This window comes from Falco cherrug, chromosome 3, assembly GCF_023634085.1.
Source record: "Falco cherrug isolate bFalChe1 chromosome 3, bFalChe1.pri, whole genome shotgun sequence".
Taxonomy (NCBI): Eukaryota; Metazoa; Chordata; class Aves; order Falconiformes; family Falconidae; genus Falco; species Falco cherrug.
Genome location: NC_073699.1, coordinates 117,000,628 through 117,020,407, shown reverse-complemented (window position 1 = coordinate 117,020,407; position 19,780 = coordinate 117,000,628). Strand labels below are relative to the sequence as shown.

Sequence of the window (19,780 nt, the reverse complement as noted above, 5' to 3'; positions counted from 1 at the left end):
GTTGACATGAGATATGCAGCCCACAGGCAACTCTGAATAAGGTATCACTGGCGTGAAATGCAGCCTCTCTGAGAGGGAGTTATTGGGGTCTCACGGGCTACTGCAACTCCTATAACTACAGCGTTTCCGTGTATATTGTTTTTGATGGTATAGTTTGGACACAGAGTACATGAAACAGCTCAAACAACATTCCACAAAACCTTTGATACTGAATGGTATGAAGCAAAGCTAGCACAATGGCAATGTCCTTCTGGGTTGCTGCCCGGACCATGCACATACTCATACCTTTCATACTCTGCCATGACACCTCTTCACCACATCTGGCATTTCGACCTTTTGGCCCCATATGACATGGCCATAGTGCTTTGTTTGTTATTGATGCTGGAGTTAGGAGCTGAACCTTTGCCTGTAAAGTTTCCTAGACTATTCCTTTAATCCTGGGTTGAATCATCAAGCCGCTTTGCTTCATAAGGCTATGGGTTATTTACAAAATCACACTAAAGCAAGTGGAATTCAGCCTTTAGTCTCAGCTTCCCTGGACTGAGAAAACACCTAAATGTGCTCATGGTGAGAACAGCTGAGTTTTGTTTCTGGTCAGCCTTTCTCTGGCAGTGCTCTTCAAGTGCTTCCCCACACCATTCAAAGTCTTGCTTATTCCTATAAATGGTTTCAGTTCTCCTCTAAAACTGATGTCATCAGACACTCACACTTTTTCACCACACGAGTGGAAATCAACAGGCTGAACTATGCTTTCTTCTTAATGAAAAATAACTGTCTCCTCTGTCCCCCAAATAAATACCATTTAGCTTGCTTTTGGTAAAGGTGCGTTGCTAAAGGAATCTGGCTCTCAGTTTACGTTGATTTTGGTTCACTCCAGCCCTGGAGGTGGGTGTGCTGGTAACAGGAGCAGAGGAGGGCAGTGCAGTTGTAGACTCCTCTCTATCATGCAAATGGAGCATGTTCCTCATCTAGAATGTCGGTGAAGGGTGCGAGGAAGTAGCTCAAGACCTCCCTCATCTCCTTTGTAGATTACCAAGTGCATGAACTGAGTGAAATTAGTGTAAATTGAGATTGAGGGTTGAACTGAGATTACTGTAAATCCTCACATTCTTGCCTATGTGGAATGTGATCCCAGGTGCTTCATCCCTGTGGACTTCAAGGGATAAAGACAATGTGTGACTATATCAGAGAAAGAAATGAGGAACAGCTGAGAAATATGTCAGAACTGGGCCAAGACTGCATTCATCTGCTGCAGAGATGCAGAAGTTTTTATCTTTCTATAAGCACTAGAGAGCAAAGCAGGATAGGGGACGTGTAGTTTTACAGAACTGCTGCATCAGGAGCTATTGCCACAGTTTCAATGACTGTTTTAAAGGCAAAGTCCACTTCATGGAAATAGCCTATTGTTTTGCACAAGTCATGTATCCAAGGGTAGAACACCAATATATATTTAGTTCTTTTACACTACCATGATACACTTAATTCTTTTAGGCTGGCACACCTCTGCACCTGAATTTCCTTAAAGGGTGGATATATCTTAGACCTGGATCTTTGGTGTTGGTAAAGAGCAAATACAGTTTTGGTTGTGAATTTTAGTAAATTTTCAGTAAATTGAATCTGGAATTTGAACTTCAATCTTAACTCAGTTTTTAAAGTAGTCCAATTCATAATAAATCTGAAGAATATGCAAGAAATAAAGGCCTATTATTTAAGTGATAGGATACAGTATTACAGCATACCAAGTAGTAATTATATCAGTAAATATATCTATCTTCATGACAGAACAATAGTGGAAATAGTCTGACAACTCTGTGCTGTGTTAATGCATCCAAGAATAACTATGTTTATTTGCGGGGTAGGCTACTATTTCATGCAAGCAAACATAATCTGGATTTTAATATCATTGAGTCATCCTAATAAAACTCTGTGTTTTCATCCTGATCCCACAGTACTTTTAAGTCCAAATCTTTGAACAGCATAGCAAGAGGAGTGCCATTGTCCCAGTCTGAGATAGTGTCTTGGGACACAACATTATTCAGTTCTGTGCAACTTAGCTCCTTTGTTGCTGTTAACGTTTCTGTTTCTTGAGTCTCTAGGAACTGCAATTTATTTGCAGAATGTGAAAATGAATCTGGCAACATCCACCGCTCTGTGTTCTTCTCTCCAGGGAAGTTGTTACCAGTACTGACTGGGAAAAGGAGGGCTGGTGATAGAGATGACAGCGATTCATCCTCTGGAACATAGTCTGTGTCAACTTTCACTGAAGACAGTAAGAGTGGCAGTTCTGTTGTCTGTTTTCTATAGCATCCTCCTTGTTCCAGCAAAGACAGTGACAGCTGGGATGCATGCACTTTATTTTCCATCCCCTCAGTCTGCAGCTGCAGTTGCTGTGTTTGCCCAGGGCTCCCCTGTAAGAGAACAGACTCTCTTGTGCCACTGCTGTTCCACAATGCCAAGACTGGCCTCTGTTCTTTGTAATTCCAGTGGCTGCAGCTCTTGCCCAGCTTGTGGGTTATGAGCTTTCCACTGACAAAACTATCTGGAGAAACTTCCTTTAGCATTTGGTTTGGCTGCAGATTCTTCTTGTCAACATGGTCTGTGCCTTCGACACACACCCCATAGGTTAGGGGCAGAACGTTGCTGGATACAGCAGTAGGAAAGCTTTGCTCAGCTGTGGGAAGAACATAATTATTAGGAGCTGTGCTTGCCAAGCAGGGTGCCTGAGCGGCCGGCTGGAGTGTCCCTACGTCCCTCTGTTGCTGATAGGCAGTTTCTGGTGGACAGAAAGACCATGGTGGCTCTGATGCTCTGTCCACATGTTGGCTGATCTGTGGTAACTGCACTTCAGGGATGAGAAGTGAAGGTTTGGATAAATTGATGGGCTTTATAATATGCTCCACTGTCAGTGTAAGAGGCTGGAATGATGAAATCCCTCTGAAGTCCTGTTGAAGTAGATAGACAAACATAAGTTATTAACAAGAAGCTGTGACTTTGAAGATTTGCTTTAAATTCTTTAAAATTTTCTTTGGGGAAATATCAGTAAAAGCCAGCAATAAGCACTGGGGACCCACTCTTTTGACAAAAGAACTCTGTTTTTTTCCCTGAGGAATGCCCTTCAGAAGAATACAGACATCTCTCATTATGCATCAGGACAACTGTGCAATCCTAAAATATGAGAAAGAAAAAAATCCTGCTTTAAGTTTTGCAAAATTTGGCCTAAACCCTGGAGCATGGAAATAGTTTGGCCTTAAGCTCATTTAGCATGCAGAACCAAGGCTTGGAGATGGATAGTTAAGAAGGTCCAGAGTTTCAAGAGGAACTAGTGATTTAGGATGCCTCAGGTTTTAGCTACCTAACCTGATACCTCCTTTAAAGGGGCCCAGACTGGGGGAAGTTCTGAGCACCCCTCTTTAAACTACCAGTAAGTCTGCAGTGATTGCCTAGACAACACTCGTCTGCTCATTCATCCTGCTCAATTAGCAATGCTTTTTAAGTGCATGCATATAGTCCCAAGCATTTTAAAGATTTGCTGCAACGGCTTAAGAACACTTACCAAAGACATAGGCTGTGCGCTGTGTTGCTTGACATATTTGTAGATCACATAACTAATTGCAGCAAACACCAATCCAGCACAGAACGTGAGTGCCACGAAACAGTAGAGAAGCCATGTATTGTCTGGTTAGGGGGAAAGAGAACAAGTGGAAAATGTAGCTTCAGAAAGCTGGATTAGAAAAACTGTCTGATATTAGCTAAATTATGTTATAGATCTAGTCTCATGGGGTTAGATTTTTATATTAGGAAGGTCAGTGTTGCTTCAATTATCTTTAGCAAGGCCATGTTATTTTATACCAGCTGAAAACTGGCCTCTTCTGTGTATCCCATATCCTAGCTGGACTTTCAAATTAGCAGCATTAACAGCCTCACCTGCTAGTGTTTTAACCCCAAATACTTGAGATTTGCTGCTTCTCTGGAGCAGAGAAATATATACTGTTCCGTTATATTCAGTGTCTGGGTCCAAGTTGGAAACTTCAAATTCTTTGTTGTGCTCATTCTTTGTCCACTATATAAAATAAAGGCAAATTCTGTATTTTAGAAAGATTAAATGCATACATTTCCTTCAAATCAGATTGAAAAATTCAGCATAAAATTTTATTTACTAATAAGGTGTTGTATGACTGTAATAATTCTGTATATATGGAGTTCTAAATACATAATTTTCTTTCTACCACTACTGTATTTAATTTTTGCATTGTGGTTCCTTAAGACTTGAACCAATTAAGTTGATCTCTTTTTTAGTCTCCAGCAGTCTTACTTTTTGCTACTTATAAGTATCCTTGGAAACTCCAGTTTCTTTTCCAGAATTTGAGAGGAATGCTTGAGATTCCTCTTGTCTACTGAGAGTCAAAGACTCTGAGACTTGCCCTTGTGCATCAGCAGTCTCATCCATCATGTATAAGCTTGGAGGTCCTTCTCCTTTTTATGCGAAATGTGATTTGCAAAAGATGGTGGGCTAGTGGCCTGAGGTTGTGCTTTACCTTTTGATGTGTCCTTTGGTTGAATATTGTTAAGTGATAATCAACAGCACCAAATTTACTATAAATGTCTTCTACAGTTAGCTGGTGGTCATCTTCACCTCTTAGTGGAGTATAGGGAGGCCGTATAAGAAACTTTATGGACCGTACATAAGGAATATGCTCCACCACTGGTGCTCCAATAATAGCTAGAAAAGATAGAACAGGCAGTGTCAGCTGTTAAGATTAAAGCTGATACATTATCAGATCATCTTGTACACACACCTCGGACTCACTTTTGTTTATATACAAAAAGCTGTACCTCACTAAGCATAGGAGAAATCAGGCAACTGGAGATATTGTCTTCCCTTGGGGTCCTGCCACCTTTAGCTAGTGTTTATCCCTAGAAATTCTCACGCCAAGATTTTCCTTAGGACCATATTCTCACTGCTTCCATGTTGCTTCCCTGTTCCGCACAGGGACATCCTGCTTCATGCATTTGTGATGAGTGTGAAATCCCACCACAGGGCACTCAGTTAATTGCTCCCTAAATTCCTATTCCCATCCTACATCAGATTTTGCCTTTAGAGTAGTTCAGCTCTTTTGTACCTACACTTATCTTCAGTGAAAGGCATATGCTACACCAACATTTAAACAGTAGTTTAACCCAATCTGTAACAGCGTATTTAAAAGCAGCGGTCAGTATTCCTCCAAGGCCAGGTAGGTTGAAAACACCAAACTGAAAAGAACAGCTCTGGGACGTAGGATCACCTCACTGTGGGTGCTAATGCCTATGCTGCAATGAAAAGTGAATGTTTAAAGATCAAAGCAACCTATGGCTCTTTCATAGCTTATTTCGTGCAAAGATCTGAAGGCTCTGCACCATCATTGACTGCTAATGCCACCTCGAATTACTCCTGACAAAATATGCAGTGGGAACATTTTAGTCACGGAGCCAAAAAGGCTCCCAAAGGCTGTGTTGTGTGTCTGTGGTAGAGCTCACTTAGGGGTTGGGAACATTAAGTATCCGTTGGTCTGGCTGCTTATCCTGATTTTCAGGAGTTCACATTTCATATCTTCTGGGACTCTATTACTAGCTGTCCTCAGGCTGCCCATCACGTCTCCTACTAGTTTCCTTCTGCCCCTCATCAGCCTTAATAGCAGCTCTTCCTTCAAGGCATCTGGCTTTCTCTTTTCCCCTCTAATCCCACTTCAGTGCTGGACCTGAAGGAAGGCCCAGCCCATTTGCCCATTTGCCTCCTTGCCCAAAAACAAGCCTTCTTCAGGCCTTCACTCCCTTCATATCCAGCACAGAGTCTTGCAATACTGAAATTAGAGGAAATACTCTTGTAAACATCAGTGAGACAAGGAATGAAAACCTAGCAACCAGGATTTAATAGCTTTCAGAAGCGGTACGTACTCTCTTTTCTGGGTTCAAATCTTTCTGAGCGCACCCAGTTGGAGGAGCAGTAGTTCTGGCCAGTGGCCCTCACCCTTGCGTAGTAATGCTCCATGAAGTTTTCTGTTTCACGAGTGAGATTGCAGAAAGGCTGCGTGATACTCTGGCATTCACGCTTGTTAAGCCAGGATTTTTCTCCATACCTTAGGACAAAAAAAGCTTTTAGTCTGTTTGGTAGTACAGATGCAATATGACCCCTCCCCAGAATGATCCAGCAGTTTGTAAATTCATTATTGCAATTAGCATGTGGTGAGGAATGGAATGGCAGAGAAACTTGCCCTGAACTAGAGCCCTTAATCCATACCTGTGGATGGCTATGGCGAGGATATCACCTTGAGGCAGTGCGCCTTATTTCGGGGTGCACACAGGAGTGTCCTGTGACTCGGTGGCTCCAGGGTTCTTTGCCCAGCTCTGACACTGAATGATTGCATGCAAGTTTGCTGCAGCGTTCGCAGGCTCACCCAGCAGCAGCAAAGCTATTGTGCAGCACTGGTCTGATTTCTACTAGCTCTAGTGACTAAGCCAGAGGAAGGCATTTGCTACCATCTGTTTTTACAGGTGAGGAAACTACAGAATAGAGAGGAGGAAGTTGCTGAAGGCAAAGAGTAGCTCAATATAATAAGTAAAGCTGGCAACCCAAGATGTGAAAGTGTTTGCATAACTGAGCATTATCTACCAGTTTAAACAATCCAGTCCTATACTGAGTTCTTGTCTAAGCAAATCCATTTCCCTAACAGTAAAACAAGCAGCAGAAACAGCAAAATCTACTTTTCTTTCTTGGCCCTTCTCTCTCTGAGAACAGTGGCCCTAAGAACAACAGAACTCCAAAAAGAAGCAAACTTCACATACTGTTTATATTGGACATCAAATACAGTGCCAGGGGGAATATCTGCTTCAGTTTCCCATGTCAGGATGTTCTCAAAGTTTGTAGAAGAAAATGCTGCACGTTTCAGACATGATGACCTCTCAGTAGTCACAATGCCTAGGGGAGCAAAGAAACTGGTATTAAAACGGTTGTTCTGGCATCTCAGCCTTTACATGAATATGGGTCCAATGCTGATCAGCTTTTAAGTGAACAGAAATATCAGGCATGCCACTTCCAATTTGCTGGAGATGGGCTGCAAAGCATTGCTGTTTACATCTTGCAGATTGTTGACTGACAATAACCTGTTTTCAAGGCTGGATTCATGTCTATGAATGTCTCTGCTTTCTGCCCCTACTTCAGTGATGTGCTGAGATCACTTGCACATCACTGAAGATGTGACTGCCATTAACCTCTCATGCTCTGTGTTTTATTGGATGGAGACTGCCTGTACAGAGTGACATGCAAAGTCCTGATGACTGGACTCTGATCTGGGTGTGCCAGGGTGAAGGCAAACAACTCAGCTCCCTCTACCTTTTCCCATGGAGGACGGGTTCTGACTTTGGTAAACAGAAATGTCACTTCCCCCTGAAAAACCCCTTGTCTGAGCTGCCTCTGTAGAGCAGGACACCACCACAATCCACGTGCAGCAAACCAGCTCTGAGCAGGCACTGCAGAGTAGTGTCCTGGGGACTTATTTTTGCCTCTCTTTTGTCATGAGAATACACAGTGCAAATTTTTCTCAAGAGTCATTCACAAGACTTTCTAACTTGCTGAGTAACCTTCAGAATTTATATGCTTTGTAAATTTGAATTATAGACACATCCTCAAAGACAAATAATCTGTACATTACTCAAATCTTGGTTTGCAGTATTGGTAAACACCTTGAAGATACGTGGGCTTCAGCCTGCACTTGCTGAAAATGAACAGTCCCATTATGGTGCTGGTAAATGGGCACTCAAAATCAATGAGTTCCCCCCATGAAAAAATGGTGTGATAAGCAAGTAAAAGTAGCACCATTTTACAGATGGGAAAACTGAGGACCAGAATGGGGGCACCTTGGACAAGATCACATTGAGCATCTGTGGTAGAGCAGGGACTAAACAGCAACAGTTCCTAGATCCTCACTTTAGCTTTCCCTCCAGCTGCCTCCATGGAGTATCAGCAGTTTAAAGTAGCTTGCTGTATGGGAGGAGAATTAGGCAGAAAGGCATGGATCCTGTTCTCAGACTTGTTGTATATAGCATTTTGGCAGGGAAGCTACACAAAAATAGACTGTAGCCTAGTCCAGATTTTGTCCTGACTTCATCTGCAGTTCAACACTTGCCTCTCTGCTCACGCAAGGCTCAGCACAATCTTCCTGGCGAGGCAGAAATGCAGCAGTTGGTATAAATAGGTGAGTTTCCCTGTCTGAGCGCCATGAAAATTGTATCATCAATATTTGATCGTACCAGAAGTAGGAAATCTCCGTCTTCCCACATTTATTGATACTAACACAGAGTTATGCAAAACAGTGTATCACAAGCACAGTCAAGTGTGGGCAGGGAAAAACCAGGATATTTCACAGTGTGAAAGTCCCTCTGTTTTAGAAGTTTCTGAAGGCACCTTCCCTACTGTATAAGAGCACAGACATGAGCAGATGAATGACAAGATTGCTTGCTGAAAAGCTGGCATTTGAAAACATCGCAAGTTTATCCTTCATTCTCCCAGAAGTGAGTTTGCCACATCTGGAGTAGGATTAAATGTTTTTTAGGGATACATTATTTGTTTGTACCTCTTCTAAAGTCAGGGTTGTTGTTGTACTCATTCGTGTCTCCACTCAAGACACAAGGGGACTGATCAAAGGTCCCCTGAAGTCAATGAATATCCTTTATTCCTGTAGGATTTGGGTTGTAGCACATCAGTGGCCAACACTTTGAAGCCAAGGCATCTGTTCTTCTCCCTATTAATCCTTAAAGTACTGAGCACACCAACTGTACTTTGAAAATATTAAAAGGAGAGAGGAACACAGAGGAGAGATTTTGAATAACCTCATTCTCTAGGTTTTATTTCAGTAAACATGATTGAACTACCTCTCATACTACAGGATCAAAGGGAAACAACCACAGTCAATGACAGGAAAAGAGAAGTCAGGACTTACCAACCACCGAAAATACAGCCAAGATGATCAGAAATTGCTTCATGAATAAATATGCAAGCTGGGCTGGGAGAGCAGGCAGTTGATGCTGTGTGCAGGTGAATCACCTTTTACGGGAACTGAATTCGTGTTTGTGAGGCCAGGTTGGGTTTGTTGCTCAGTAACAGGCTGCAGAGCTACTATCCTGTCTGCTTTCGGATCCAAGATCACCAGCTAAAGATCTGTGCGCATGTGTACGAATGTAAGAGTGACAACAGGAACACCTCTCCCTTTCTGAGTATGCACACCTACATGTACAAAGGTGCACAAGCCAGAGGCTTAGAAAATCCCCAGCTTTTGAAAGACAGCCAAATACCATGTTGCTGATAAAAAGCTTCCTGCCTGAAAGCCCTCACTGAGGTTCCTCAGTTTTGGGGCTTGCTTTTCTGGTCAGGTAACTTTGTCTTCTTAAAACTCTAGAAATTAAAACCTAGTGCTGGGCACCTAGTTGGTTTTGTAACTGCTGCAAGCAAGACACCTATTTCCTTAAGAAATACCTTTGAATACTTTCTTGGCATGGAAGTTAGCCAGATCACTAGTTTTTAAGCTCTTCTGTTGTTCATACTGGCCTTGGACGGGAGCCAAAGGCATGTAGCCTTGCTGCACAGTGAGTGAGGCACAAGCTCCTCAAGTCTGCCATGATGCTGCGCTACCAGGTGGCCGCAGAGGTTCTCTCATTTGAGGTAGAAAGGAGGTAGCCTTTCCATAGGAGGAGCACATGCGGTTCTGTGACTTTCCTCAGAGGCCGCTGTAGACCTACAGTTTATTTTTGTGTTTGCTTACAATATATTGCTCTGTTCTGAGTATCATGAGTGCCATATAGTAAGAACCAGGAGTTTGTATGAAATCTAAACAAGAAAGAGGTATAGTTCCTTTTCCATAGCATCCTTAGCTTTTTAGGGTAAGTTACGTTTTCAGGCTTTTCTCAGAAAAGGGAGAGACATTTCCTTCTTTGGTCAAAAGTGAAAACTAATTGCCTGTCTCCAGGAGATGCAGATTTAGAACCACCAGATGTATGTAACATCTGAAAAACTGATGCAGATGCATACTGCTTATTTTACCCAAGATGTCCTAACCAGAGAAAGCTTCACACATACAGCCTGGATTTGAGGCTTAGGAAACTCCCTTAGCCACTGCTTTTGAATTTTTATAGTGTAGCTATTCCCTTGACACAAACTGGATAACCTCCCTGGCTTATTTCTCTGGCTTACTTTATTCCATGGTCGTAACTGCTCACAAAATGAGGAGGTCCTCTCCTCCATTTTGGCTAGGACTAACTGGACCATTGCATAAAGCTGAGGTTCCACCAAAGCAAAAACAACTGGACTGTCTTTCTGAGCACTGAGAACTATCCAAATTGTGATTACTTCAGTCCTAGAAAAGCTTTTACAGAAATATCTGCCCTAAACCACGTAGGACAACTGTGCATTAGACAAGTTCCTTATGAGCAATGTTCTTATATTGTCTAAAGCATATTTAAAGCTCCTAAATGCTAAATTTTTTTCTTATTATTACAAGTGAGTCCCACAAGCAAGATCACACCTGCAGCCAATTTGATCAAAATACAAACTACCTGTGCTTCAGAAGCTGAAAGCACACTGTTTTCACTGATCTATCCTTGTGGCCAAACATGTGATAGCAATTACTACCCCTTCTGCTTACCTCTTCATCTCATGGATTTTCTGTTCCTGAAGTTGCTTCTGTTCCCTGCCCTGCTTCAATATTAACGGAGCTGTATGTTTTAAATCATACCACTGATGCATAGCTGTCATTTTGTCTTTCTCATCTCACTTGGAAAAATGCAGAAGCCTCACAGGTTTATTAAACAAGACATACCTATCCACCAGTATGACCTACATCTAATTAAGTACAAACTCTCTGGGTGTTTCCTGAATAGCTTGCTAAAGTATTTCCATTTTTTTCCTTCCCTCACGTCACTGCCTCATGCTTCTGCAGTGTGATGACCCATGATAGGGCAGAGGTAAGGGAAATGGTAGTGCACCTGAGACTTTAGTTTTGAGAATATAACTTAAGACTTTATTTCTTCCCTTATTTCTAGAGAGACATTACCTTTTGAATAGCCCAGGAAACAGAGCTGAGGGGCAGCTCTGAAAATATTAGGGATCCTGATAAAATAGACATTATATCTTAGCTCTGGCATCAGATTGGCCTAATAGTATTGCCATTAGTGATGGGGAGGTGTAGCCCCTCGCTACAAGAAAGACATTGAGGTGCCGGAGCATGTCCAAAGAAGGGCAATGAAGCTGGTGAAGGATCTAGGTTTCCTCTAGAGAGGAAACAGTCTCAAGTTGCACTAAGAGCGGTTTAGATTGGATATTAGGAAAAGTTTCTTCACCGAAAGGGTTGTCAAGCCTTGGAACAGGCTGCCCAGGGAAGTGGTGGAGTCACCATCCCTGGAGGTATTTGAAAGACGTGCAGATGTGGCACTTAGGGACATGGTTTAGTGGTGGACTTGGCAGTGCTGGGCTTACGGTTGGACTCCATGGTCTTAAACGCCTTTTCCAACCTAAGTGATTCTATGATTCTATGATAAGATAAGGATCCATTGCTCTGGAAGAGGGAGCACTGTGTTTTGTCCATCCCTGACCCTTTTGCAATGGTAGGCAGGTCTCAAGCCCTGGTGAAAGAAAACATGCAGGAGTGGGATGCTGCCTCCACCAGTAAAGCTCAACTATCCTGTAGCCTCTCCCTCAGTTCCATCCTGAGAAAACCTGTACAAGCCAAAGAACTGATCCCAGGCTCTCTTTGCAGAGCTGTGACATGCCAAAATAATTTTGTAGGGGTTACACAACTTCAGAGCTTCCTGTAACTCAAAGCTTGGGGGTTTTCCCTTGATTGCACAAGAAAATGGGTGGTGAATGTAGTTGGATGATCTGTATCTCTAAATGAACTGGAGGGATTACAGTGCAGGATATACCTAAGGACACTTTGCAGAGCACAGGTAAGACAAAAAAGGAAAATTCTAGCCGATGAATCTTTTCTCCTCCTCCCCTTTTTACTTTAATTCAGTACGTTAATTAGTACATCTTGCTTTCCTCTTTCAAAGCAGTTCCCAACCCTTTCTGTAACCTCCTACGTCCTTCTAATCATAGAACCACAGAATGGTTTGGGTTGGAAGGGACCTTAAAGGTCATCTGGTTCCAGCCCCACTGCCATGGGCAGGGACACCTCCCACTAGTCCGGGTCGCTCAAAGCCCCGTTCAACCAGGCCTTGAACACTTCCAGGGATGGGGCATCTCTGGAATATTGTTCTCTTGGTTCTCTGAAAATATCAGCTTTAATACCCTCCATCAACACCCTTCCCTCATCTGAGACAACTCTCTGAATGCAGAGCATGGCTGCTGTGTGTCTCCCTCTTTGTTTTAATGCTTTGCTTTTCTGCGTGTCCTTTTATTGGAATAAAATGGGAGAGTATGTTTCTGTGAGATGTGAAGAGTGCAAATTAAAAATACTCTGAAAAGACCGGTATTGCCCAGCCAAGGGAGGCCCTGTCTCTCCTGTGCCTTTTGCTGGTTGACTTCTGCTTTGATTCTTTGCTCAGAGAGATGGTCACGGTCCTGGTCTTTCAGTGTCTCAGAGTGACCTGGCTGGGAAGTCTCATAGGCTTCCGCTCAAACCAAAACAGTAAGAAGCACATGATGGGGTCCTGTTTTAAAATGCAATGTTTTTCAGGATAAATGGCACTCACCCTTTAGTTTTGGGAAACATAAGAACACACACACATGGAGTTATATATCAAAATATTATTGCCTGTGCATAAGCAGTTCTCAGACATTCTGCACAGCAGAGGGAATTTCAGCTTCAATAAGTATATTTGTATAAAACCAAAAATAAATAAATAAACAAATGTGTGCGTTTATCACTTTGACTTCAGTTCACTCTGTTGAAAGACAGAAGGTGGTATCTGTAGGTTGAGGCAGAAATCTTTTCAGCCCACAAGAAGCAAAGGTTGCTAAATGTCTTTGTAAGGTACTTCCAGTCAAGCAGGGGGACAGTTTTGCAGTTACAGGGAAGCAAATGTAATGTTAGCAGTTCATCTGGCTCAGAATCAACACGCAGGCACAGCACACTGTTTCCAGAACCCAGCTGATGATTTCCTGCAGGTCCAGGCTGTAGCTTTGCTGTCCCAGAGGTGGTTTTGCCTTTCATAACACAAGTAAAAGTTACCTTGCTCTGAAGCCTCAAGTCAACACAAGGCAGCATTTGCTGTGTGATACCTACATGAGGTATCACTGCATGCATCACCCCTGTCTGTGTTCAAATCGTGTGCCTTGCACCAGCGCCTTAGCACCCTATTACGGCTGTACTTGTACAGAGGGACGGTGAATGTACCTTAGTTACTTAGCTGTAAAATATACCTTTTGTGTCCCTAAAGCTATATGCCTCGACAGGCCAGACATCAGCAGAACAAGCTCTGTCTAGTTGAATAAATACAAAAAGCACCATTATCAGTTATTTGTCCTTGTTCTTGTTTATATATCCGTGCCTGGCTATCTGGAGCTCTAACGTTTTCCAGGAATGCCACAGAACTGCTAGGATACTCTAGCTCCTTCCCATGTAATGTGTGTGCTCGTAGCCTTTGATTTTAAACTCCTGATCATATTTTTCCTCCATATTTGATGTTTCAAATGTGTCGCTTAGCACCGTGGATGTGGGAGGTGTCCCTTCTGTAAAATTATCACTGTCACAGTCACTTGCAATACCTTCATCTTCTGCCACCTGTAATGTCTGAAAGGAAATGAGCAGCTCGGGATCCTCACTGAGCTGTGATACCTCACCGATCTGGGCATGCACATCAGCTGTTGGTTTCTGGTAATACTTGGTGAAATGATGAGCCTTCCTATGCAGGTAGTGCTCTTCAGCTGGAAGTTTGGCACAAATCCCCTCTGTCAGTGTTTGAAGAGGGGTCATTTCCAGGCATCCATCCCTGTCTGTATCATGCTGTCCATGTTCCCTGGGGCCTGGGAAACTCACATCAGTGAGGGAGGATATTCTTCTCAAAGAGAAACTGTGAGAAAGGGACGCCTTCTCATTTCCTTGGGATCCTGAGGTGTCCACCTCCTTCTTTCTCATTGGAAAGAAAGAGAAACCCAATGTACTTAGGTCAAGCACAGATCCACTATCCACAGAGAGACCTCCAGATCCAGAGTCCAAGCTAGTTTCCCCCTGAGCTGTTCTGGATGGTTGACAGTTGAGATGTCTCTTTGGAAACTGGGGCACTTCAGTGTATGGGATGACAGAACTGCTGTCTTCCTCCTCCTCCTCCTCCTCCTCCTCCTCCTCCTCCTCCTCCTCCTCCAATGATGATGATGATGATAGGAGAGAAGCCATCCATGGTAGGTTATTTCTTGCTAAAGCTTTGTTTGTTTTCCTTTGTGACACTGGCTTTCCTGTGCAGACAAGATAGTCACTGAAGATTTCCTTTTCACTGAGCTCACAGTGAAAGGCTGGTCCAGCAGCTTTTAAATGAGAGAAATCCTACCAGGGAAAAGAAACAAGACACACAGATCAGTGAGTTAGTGATGCTTTTTAAAGAACAGTTTGGATATAAGAAAGCTTACTTATACTGGGACTTATGAATGCAAAACTGAGAAGTGCAGAATTCCCCCACTCCCCTCCCCAGTTATCCTCTGAAAATCAGCAAGACTGAGTCAGGAGTGGACCCCAGCGTTTGGGCCATACCAAAGCATGAGGTATTTTCTTTTGCTTAGCATCTTGTTTCAGCAAGCAGGTGATGAAGGCACTTGTCAGAAAGATGGGAAGGAAAAACACAGGGGTTGTGGCAGAAAATGGGAACTTCCATTCCACTGCTGAAAAAGAAAAAGACAGAAATAATCTGCTGGTGGTATATTTTATAGTAGTATGGGCTCTTATACTCAGTTTCTCTTTCAGAATCTCAGAAAATGCTAGGCTTAATATCCTTATTTTACAAATGCACAGAAAGGATAACAGACTTGCCTAAGATCAGACTCTTAAGTCAGAGTCACGGCCACAAATGAATGTTGATACCAGCCAGTAACTAACTCGGAGCGGGTTAAAAATGTGGCTTCATCCACATATTTTTCAGGATAAATTTGAATATTCCCAAAATTTCAGGATTTTCAGAAAATATTTCAGGGTTGGTTTTTTTTAATGAAAATATTTCTGCAGAAAGCAGGAACCTTTCACTAGAAAATCCAAAGAGGACATTTAACAGGAAGCTTCCCCCCCCCCCCCCCCCCCTTTTTTTTTTTTTTAAAGCTGATTTTGGTGGAAATCTCTGACTTGCCCCAATCCTGTTTGATGTCTCACCACATCCTTTCCCCAGCAGGGCTATACCTTTGTGGTTTAATAGCACACACACTGGTTTGGAGAATTTGCTGTGCTTGAAGTCAATGCTCTGAATGGAAGATCTGGCACTTAAACAGTAGTTGCCTCTAAGTGCAGTGGTATCGATAGTCACCGTACTCTTCCTAAAGTTACGTTCGTATAGCTTCTGTTTAGAAACAAAAAGAACAGAGGTTGGAAAGATGATTCTTTCATTATCTGGGTGGTGTTTCTCTACCTTTTTAGCATGTGATTCTCTTCATTGTGTTCTGTGGCTCCAGTGGTTGGAAGGTCCATGGAGGGGCACTTCATCTCTCGCTTGCTGTTTGTAGCAAGCATCTCTCCTACAGTTTATGGATTCGAGGGTGGGATTTCCACCTGGTGCTGTGCTCTGTTCTGTCACGACATGCTGTTAGCAGTACCTGAACTAGTTGTTTTAAACCTCAGATATTGCACTATTATACAGACTGTAGCATAGCCTTCCCATCACATCTTCCTGATAAACATAGGGAACTAACCAATAAAATAAGGATGCACACACATACATCTACTTTTTTTTCTCTGGCTTTGCTTTAACTCTGGTTTGGCCATTTCATTTTCTCCAGGCTCTGGATCCTGTCCCTCCCTGCCCAGAAATGTGAAGCTATTTTCATTCAGGCTGGGCATCATTCCTCCATTTTGTCTAAGAAGTGCCACTTTTACCGACCTTGTCTTCAGATCCAGCTTCCCAAAGGTTCAAGTCGTACATCCAAGAGAAACTCTCCACACAGGTGGCCAAAGGGAAGGAGGCATTCACATGCATTAAGTTCTCCTTGACATTCACATTCAGCACTGGGGGAGCCAGTTCCACTGTAATTGAGTGACCAGACATAAGAATAGTGCTTACTTGAGTCTTAGCTTCGCAGAAGTAATGCTTCTCTGTGACTAATCTGCACTTCCGTTATCTTGCGATAGACATGAAGGAAGGAGGAAGGCAAGGGCATACTTCTTTTCCATCTAACGTACCCCCACTGGTAGGGGGAAAGCTTGAAGCCAGTCTGTTCACCTAGAGCACTGAACAAATTCTGACACCTGCGACAAAATTTATTTTCATATTATCATGGCTCATTGTTGTTTGTGCTCACTCAAATCTCTGTCATTCATAAAGCTGCTTCTTACTGTTTCTCTTTCTGTGGAGTGTGGTCTACTCATTTGCTCATGCCAACAGTGTTGTTAGGATGTCCTTTCCTCCAGGCTGTAACCTAACAAATACTCACCATCCAAATGGTATTCCTTGAATTGTGATTCTACCCATGGCGACCGGAATCGTCCAGAAACAGCTTTTACTCGAGCCCGGACTTTAACAAAGAGGTTTGGAAGCACACAAGTTAGATTGCAAGAGGTTCTGTGAATATTTTTGCAATGAGGAACCTTTATCCATTCATCCATGCGTTCCTGGCTAAAAGAAGAAACAGACACATATTAATATTAAACATGCGGTTTTATTATAATTTATAGAGCAAGAAAAGGAAGTGTTTTGAAGGCTGGGTACCAAATTTTGCTCAGAGTTTGGAGCACTTTCCACGCAGATAAGGATTGGTTTTGGTGAAAGGATGCAGCCAGATCACTGACCATAATGACACCGATTAATATACATGCACAGATGTTTGCCCTGTGCCATAGTTTCAATCAGACATCCTTTGTAAGCGCTTACCTTTCATACTTTACAGTGTATGTCACATCCGGTGGAGAGCCTTCTCCTGGAGTCCATGTCAAGATCATGTCAAAATCCTTTGACGATAATGTAACATTTTGAGGAGGGGGAAGTTGAACATGACCTGATTGAAAGGGAAAACTATGTGAATGATTTAAAATATCTTTGGGGATAGGAAATATCACCTGGATTTGACCAAGGTGGCTTCAAAATTTGGGGCAGAGCAGTTCAGTTAATTTAAGACTGAAAACTGGCTATGGAAGCAGGTATGTTCTGTGATGCAGTCGTGTTTTTCTCTTACAAAACAGCTTTTAGAATTAGGACCTACATTTGTGTGAACTGTCTTATTCTATAAGACATCATGGTCTCGATGGATTTCACTATGATCTGGTTTACAACCCCAGAAACTCCATCCTGACTCCCCTGCACTCCTACCTTCTAGCCCCTGGATGAGGCAGACATTCAGTTCCCATTCATTCAATCCCAGTTCTTCAAAGGCAGGTCCTACCATGAATGCAGTGAGCTGCAGCATGCAGGCTTGTTACCAGTACTTTCCTGGCACCCATTTCTTCTAGTAGATAACTGTATACATTGCTAGTGTTCACAACAAGACACATTCTGTAGATGGATTTTAAATTACAATTTCTTTACAGCAGAATATTTTGTGTGAATCATTCTCATTTCAACTGCTTAAAATTTGCCCATATGTCTTTTTTCCTACAAGAAAAGCCACATAGCATAGCAAAATGAAAAGTAACAAAGACAGCTGTACTGTACCTCTAGTCTGCCACAGGAAGCACAGTGCCATCAGGACTCTGACCCTCCAGGTAGACATGCCGAAACAGAAGTTTTCTGCTTATAATGTATTTCTTTTCTTGCTACCTTTTCATCGTGTTGTTTTCTTGTACTAAGTTGTATGAATTACAGAGGAGCATGCAGTGAATGAACTGCGCACGCACACAGCCTCGCTTCCTGGTTCAGCCCAAATACAGCAATGCACGTTGAACTGGGGAAGGAGCTTCGAGTGCTTTTGACAAAAAGAGGTTGTAAAGATTGCAGTACTACGCCCTCCAGTGTAACATAACTGAACTTTGTCACAGGCTAGGTGCAAAAGGAACACAGCTGAACGGTGTGAGCCTTACCTTGTGAGGCACTTCATTAAAAAATTGACCTTTGGAATTTACTTATGCGGCTGTGAACTATTGATAGAAATCAAATAATGTTTTATTGCATGAGATGACTGATAATAACCTAACAATAATAAAAACCAGTAACCAGTATGTGGTACTATGATAGTCTCATGTTTACAAGAGTCAAGGATTTTCTCTTAACTTACGTTGTCAAGAATGTTTTTCAGAAGTTAGGGAATTGCTCCACTTTACAGATGGGGGAAGTAAAGTGCAGAAATCAGACAAGGATCTGGCCCTTATACAAGTATGGGCAAATGAAGGGACATGGGTCCTTCTGATAAATCCTGTGGTTTTGTTGAATGCCAGCGCTGCAATTTCCTTAAACCTTGGTTACCACTTATCACATATTTGTCATCAACCCAAAAATATCTGTCAAGATAAGGACCAGTTGCCAGGACTGTGCCAACACACAGATGGTTCTTGGCCCCTGCGCTGCCTAATTGATGAGCACGTTGGCTGTTGGCCTTGACATTTGCAGCTATGAAATTCTTGAGGTGTTTGTGTTTTCAGCACGTGGTACCTTTAAATTCCAAAGCTCTCCTGGGGCAAAGCTCAGTTCCTAAGTTGCTGCTGTATTTTACAGCCTCACACATCTTCCTAAAGCAAAGTCATGGAGACAGCAGTTTGTTCTGTCTGTATCAGAAACACAGCAGGAAACATCCTAGTTCAGCCATGAGCTATGCTACAAAATACAATGTGCCCAGGCGTATGTGCTTGGAATAGCTGTGCCATTGCATCCTGTGTGCAGAGAAGGGGAAAAATAGCCAAATCAGTCCTGCTGCTTGGTTGGCACATCTGTTCTCCTGCTCTTCCCATCACAGTTACCTCCAGGCCTGTGCCATGAGGAAAGGAAATGGGTCAATGAAGTTACCACACAGAAGATAACACCGACATAGAGAAAAGGGGCTTTTCTGGGTCTTCTCTAGGTGTAAAACTCTCCAAGCTCAGCAGAAAGCCCGTTGCTACATCTGTAAATGTCAGGTTCTCGGTTCTGTGTGGAAGAGCCAATAGAGTGGGGTTGGTCCTGGCAAAAGCTTGTATGTTTACCACGAAGGTATGAAATGCCTCGTTTCCTTGAGCATGGTATGATTTGAGCCATAGGAGATGCAGTTACAAATTTCTTCAGTAACCACTTTCTCCAAAAATCTCCATTTCTTCTTACCATGGGCTTCTGTTACCAGTATTTTTCTGGTTCCTTGGCTGTTTCACTACCTGTGTTTAATTTTTATGAAGTTTCGCTTTCTTGTGCAAAAAGAACTATAATCCTTTTTAAGGAAAACCCCCAAAGCTAAGGGTCTGGAGGGTCCTAGGTCTGTTCCCCTTTAGCACCCCAACTGCAGAGCTAGTACCAATGCACAGCTCTTACAGTTGCTGTAGCAGCCTCAACAAAAGAGGAAGCAATTCTAGGGCCAGTCTCATTAGGGTCTTACTAAGAGCCCTCAGGCAGCTTCTCTTAAAGATGATGTGTGATTTTTAGTAAGCGTTTGCAAGAGGTGAATCTATCTTATCATCATCATTGCTTCCTGTGAAACATCTGCCCTGAAATCTGGGCTCCACCGGAC

The 19,780-nt window shown here is 42.8% G+C and overlaps 2 protein-coding genes across 3 annotated transcripts; both read right to left on the bottom strand.

Moving 5' to 3' along the window:
- Window positions 1–1,795: 1,795 nt before the first annotated feature.
- On the bottom strand, window positions 1,796–9,495 carry IL22RA1 (interleukin 22 receptor subunit alpha 1). 2 transcript variants are annotated; one of them, XM_005433099.3, is made up of 7 exons: window positions 8,973–9,495; window positions 6,820–6,952; window positions 5,932–6,113; window positions 4,536–4,720; window positions 3,925–4,060; window positions 3,554–3,675; window positions 1,796–2,942 (listed from the first exon to the last, which is right to left on the bottom strand). In XM_005433099.3, exons 1-7 carry the CDS (start codon window positions 9,013–9,015, stop codon window positions 1,914–1,916), a joined length of 1,830 nt encoding a protein of 609 aa, XP_005433156.1. In that variant the 5' UTR covers window positions 9,016–9,495; the 3' UTR covers window positions 1,796–1,913. The 2 variants fall into 2 exon arrangements, with proteins under 2 accessions (XP_005433156.1, XP_055562460.1); XM_055706485.1 differs by lacking the exons at window positions 6,820–6,952; window positions 8,973–9,495 and adding an exon at window positions 6,275–6,440.
- Window positions 9,496–12,752: 3,257 nt separating this feature from the next.
- Window positions 12,753–18,013, bottom strand: IFNLR1 (interferon lambda receptor 1). Its single transcript, XM_027813240.2, has 7 exons — window positions 17,806–18,013; window positions 17,029–17,152; window positions 16,592–16,773; window positions 16,042–16,184; window positions 15,348–15,504; window positions 14,712–14,839; window positions 12,753–14,507 (listed from the first exon to the last, which is right to left on the bottom strand). Exons 1-7 carry the CDS (start codon window positions 17,861–17,863, stop codon window positions 13,572–13,574), a joined length of 1,728 nt encoding a protein of 575 aa, XP_027669041.2. The 5' UTR covers window positions 17,864–18,013; the 3' UTR covers window positions 12,753–13,571.
- Between the last annotated feature and the right edge of the window lie 1,767 nt (window positions 18,014–19,780).

What these genes read in the sequence shown, in the direction of transcription:
- IL22RA1 (XM_005433099.3), bottom strand. Translation starts at nt 9,015, where the DNA reads ATGAAGCAATTTCTGATCATCTTGGCTGTATTTTCGGTGGTTG. An exon ending in TTTGATGTCCAATATAAACA is followed by an intron (nt 6,114 to 6,819) that starts GTATGTGAAGTT and finishes TTTTGTCCTAAG; the next exon opens with GTATGGAGAAAAATCCTGGC. An exon ending in TGGGGTTAAAACACTAGCAG is followed by an intron (nt 3,676 to 3,924) that starts GTGAGGCTGTTA and finishes CCCCCTAACCAG; the next exon opens with ACAATACATGGCTTCTCTAC.
- IFNLR1 (XM_027813240.2), bottom strand. Translation starts at nt 17,863, where the DNA reads ATGTCTACCTGGAGGGTCAGAGTCCTGATGGCACTGTGCTTCCTGTGG. An exon ending in CAAGGAATACCATTTGGATG is followed by an intron (nt 16,185 to 16,591) that starts GTGAGTATTTGT and finishes ACTCAATTACAG; the next exon opens with TGGAACTGGCTCCCCCAGTG. An exon ending in AAGCTGGATCTGAAGACAAG is followed by an intron (nt 15,505 to 16,041) that starts GTCGGTAAAAGT and finishes GTTTCTAAACAG; the next exon opens with AAGCTATACGAACGTAACTT.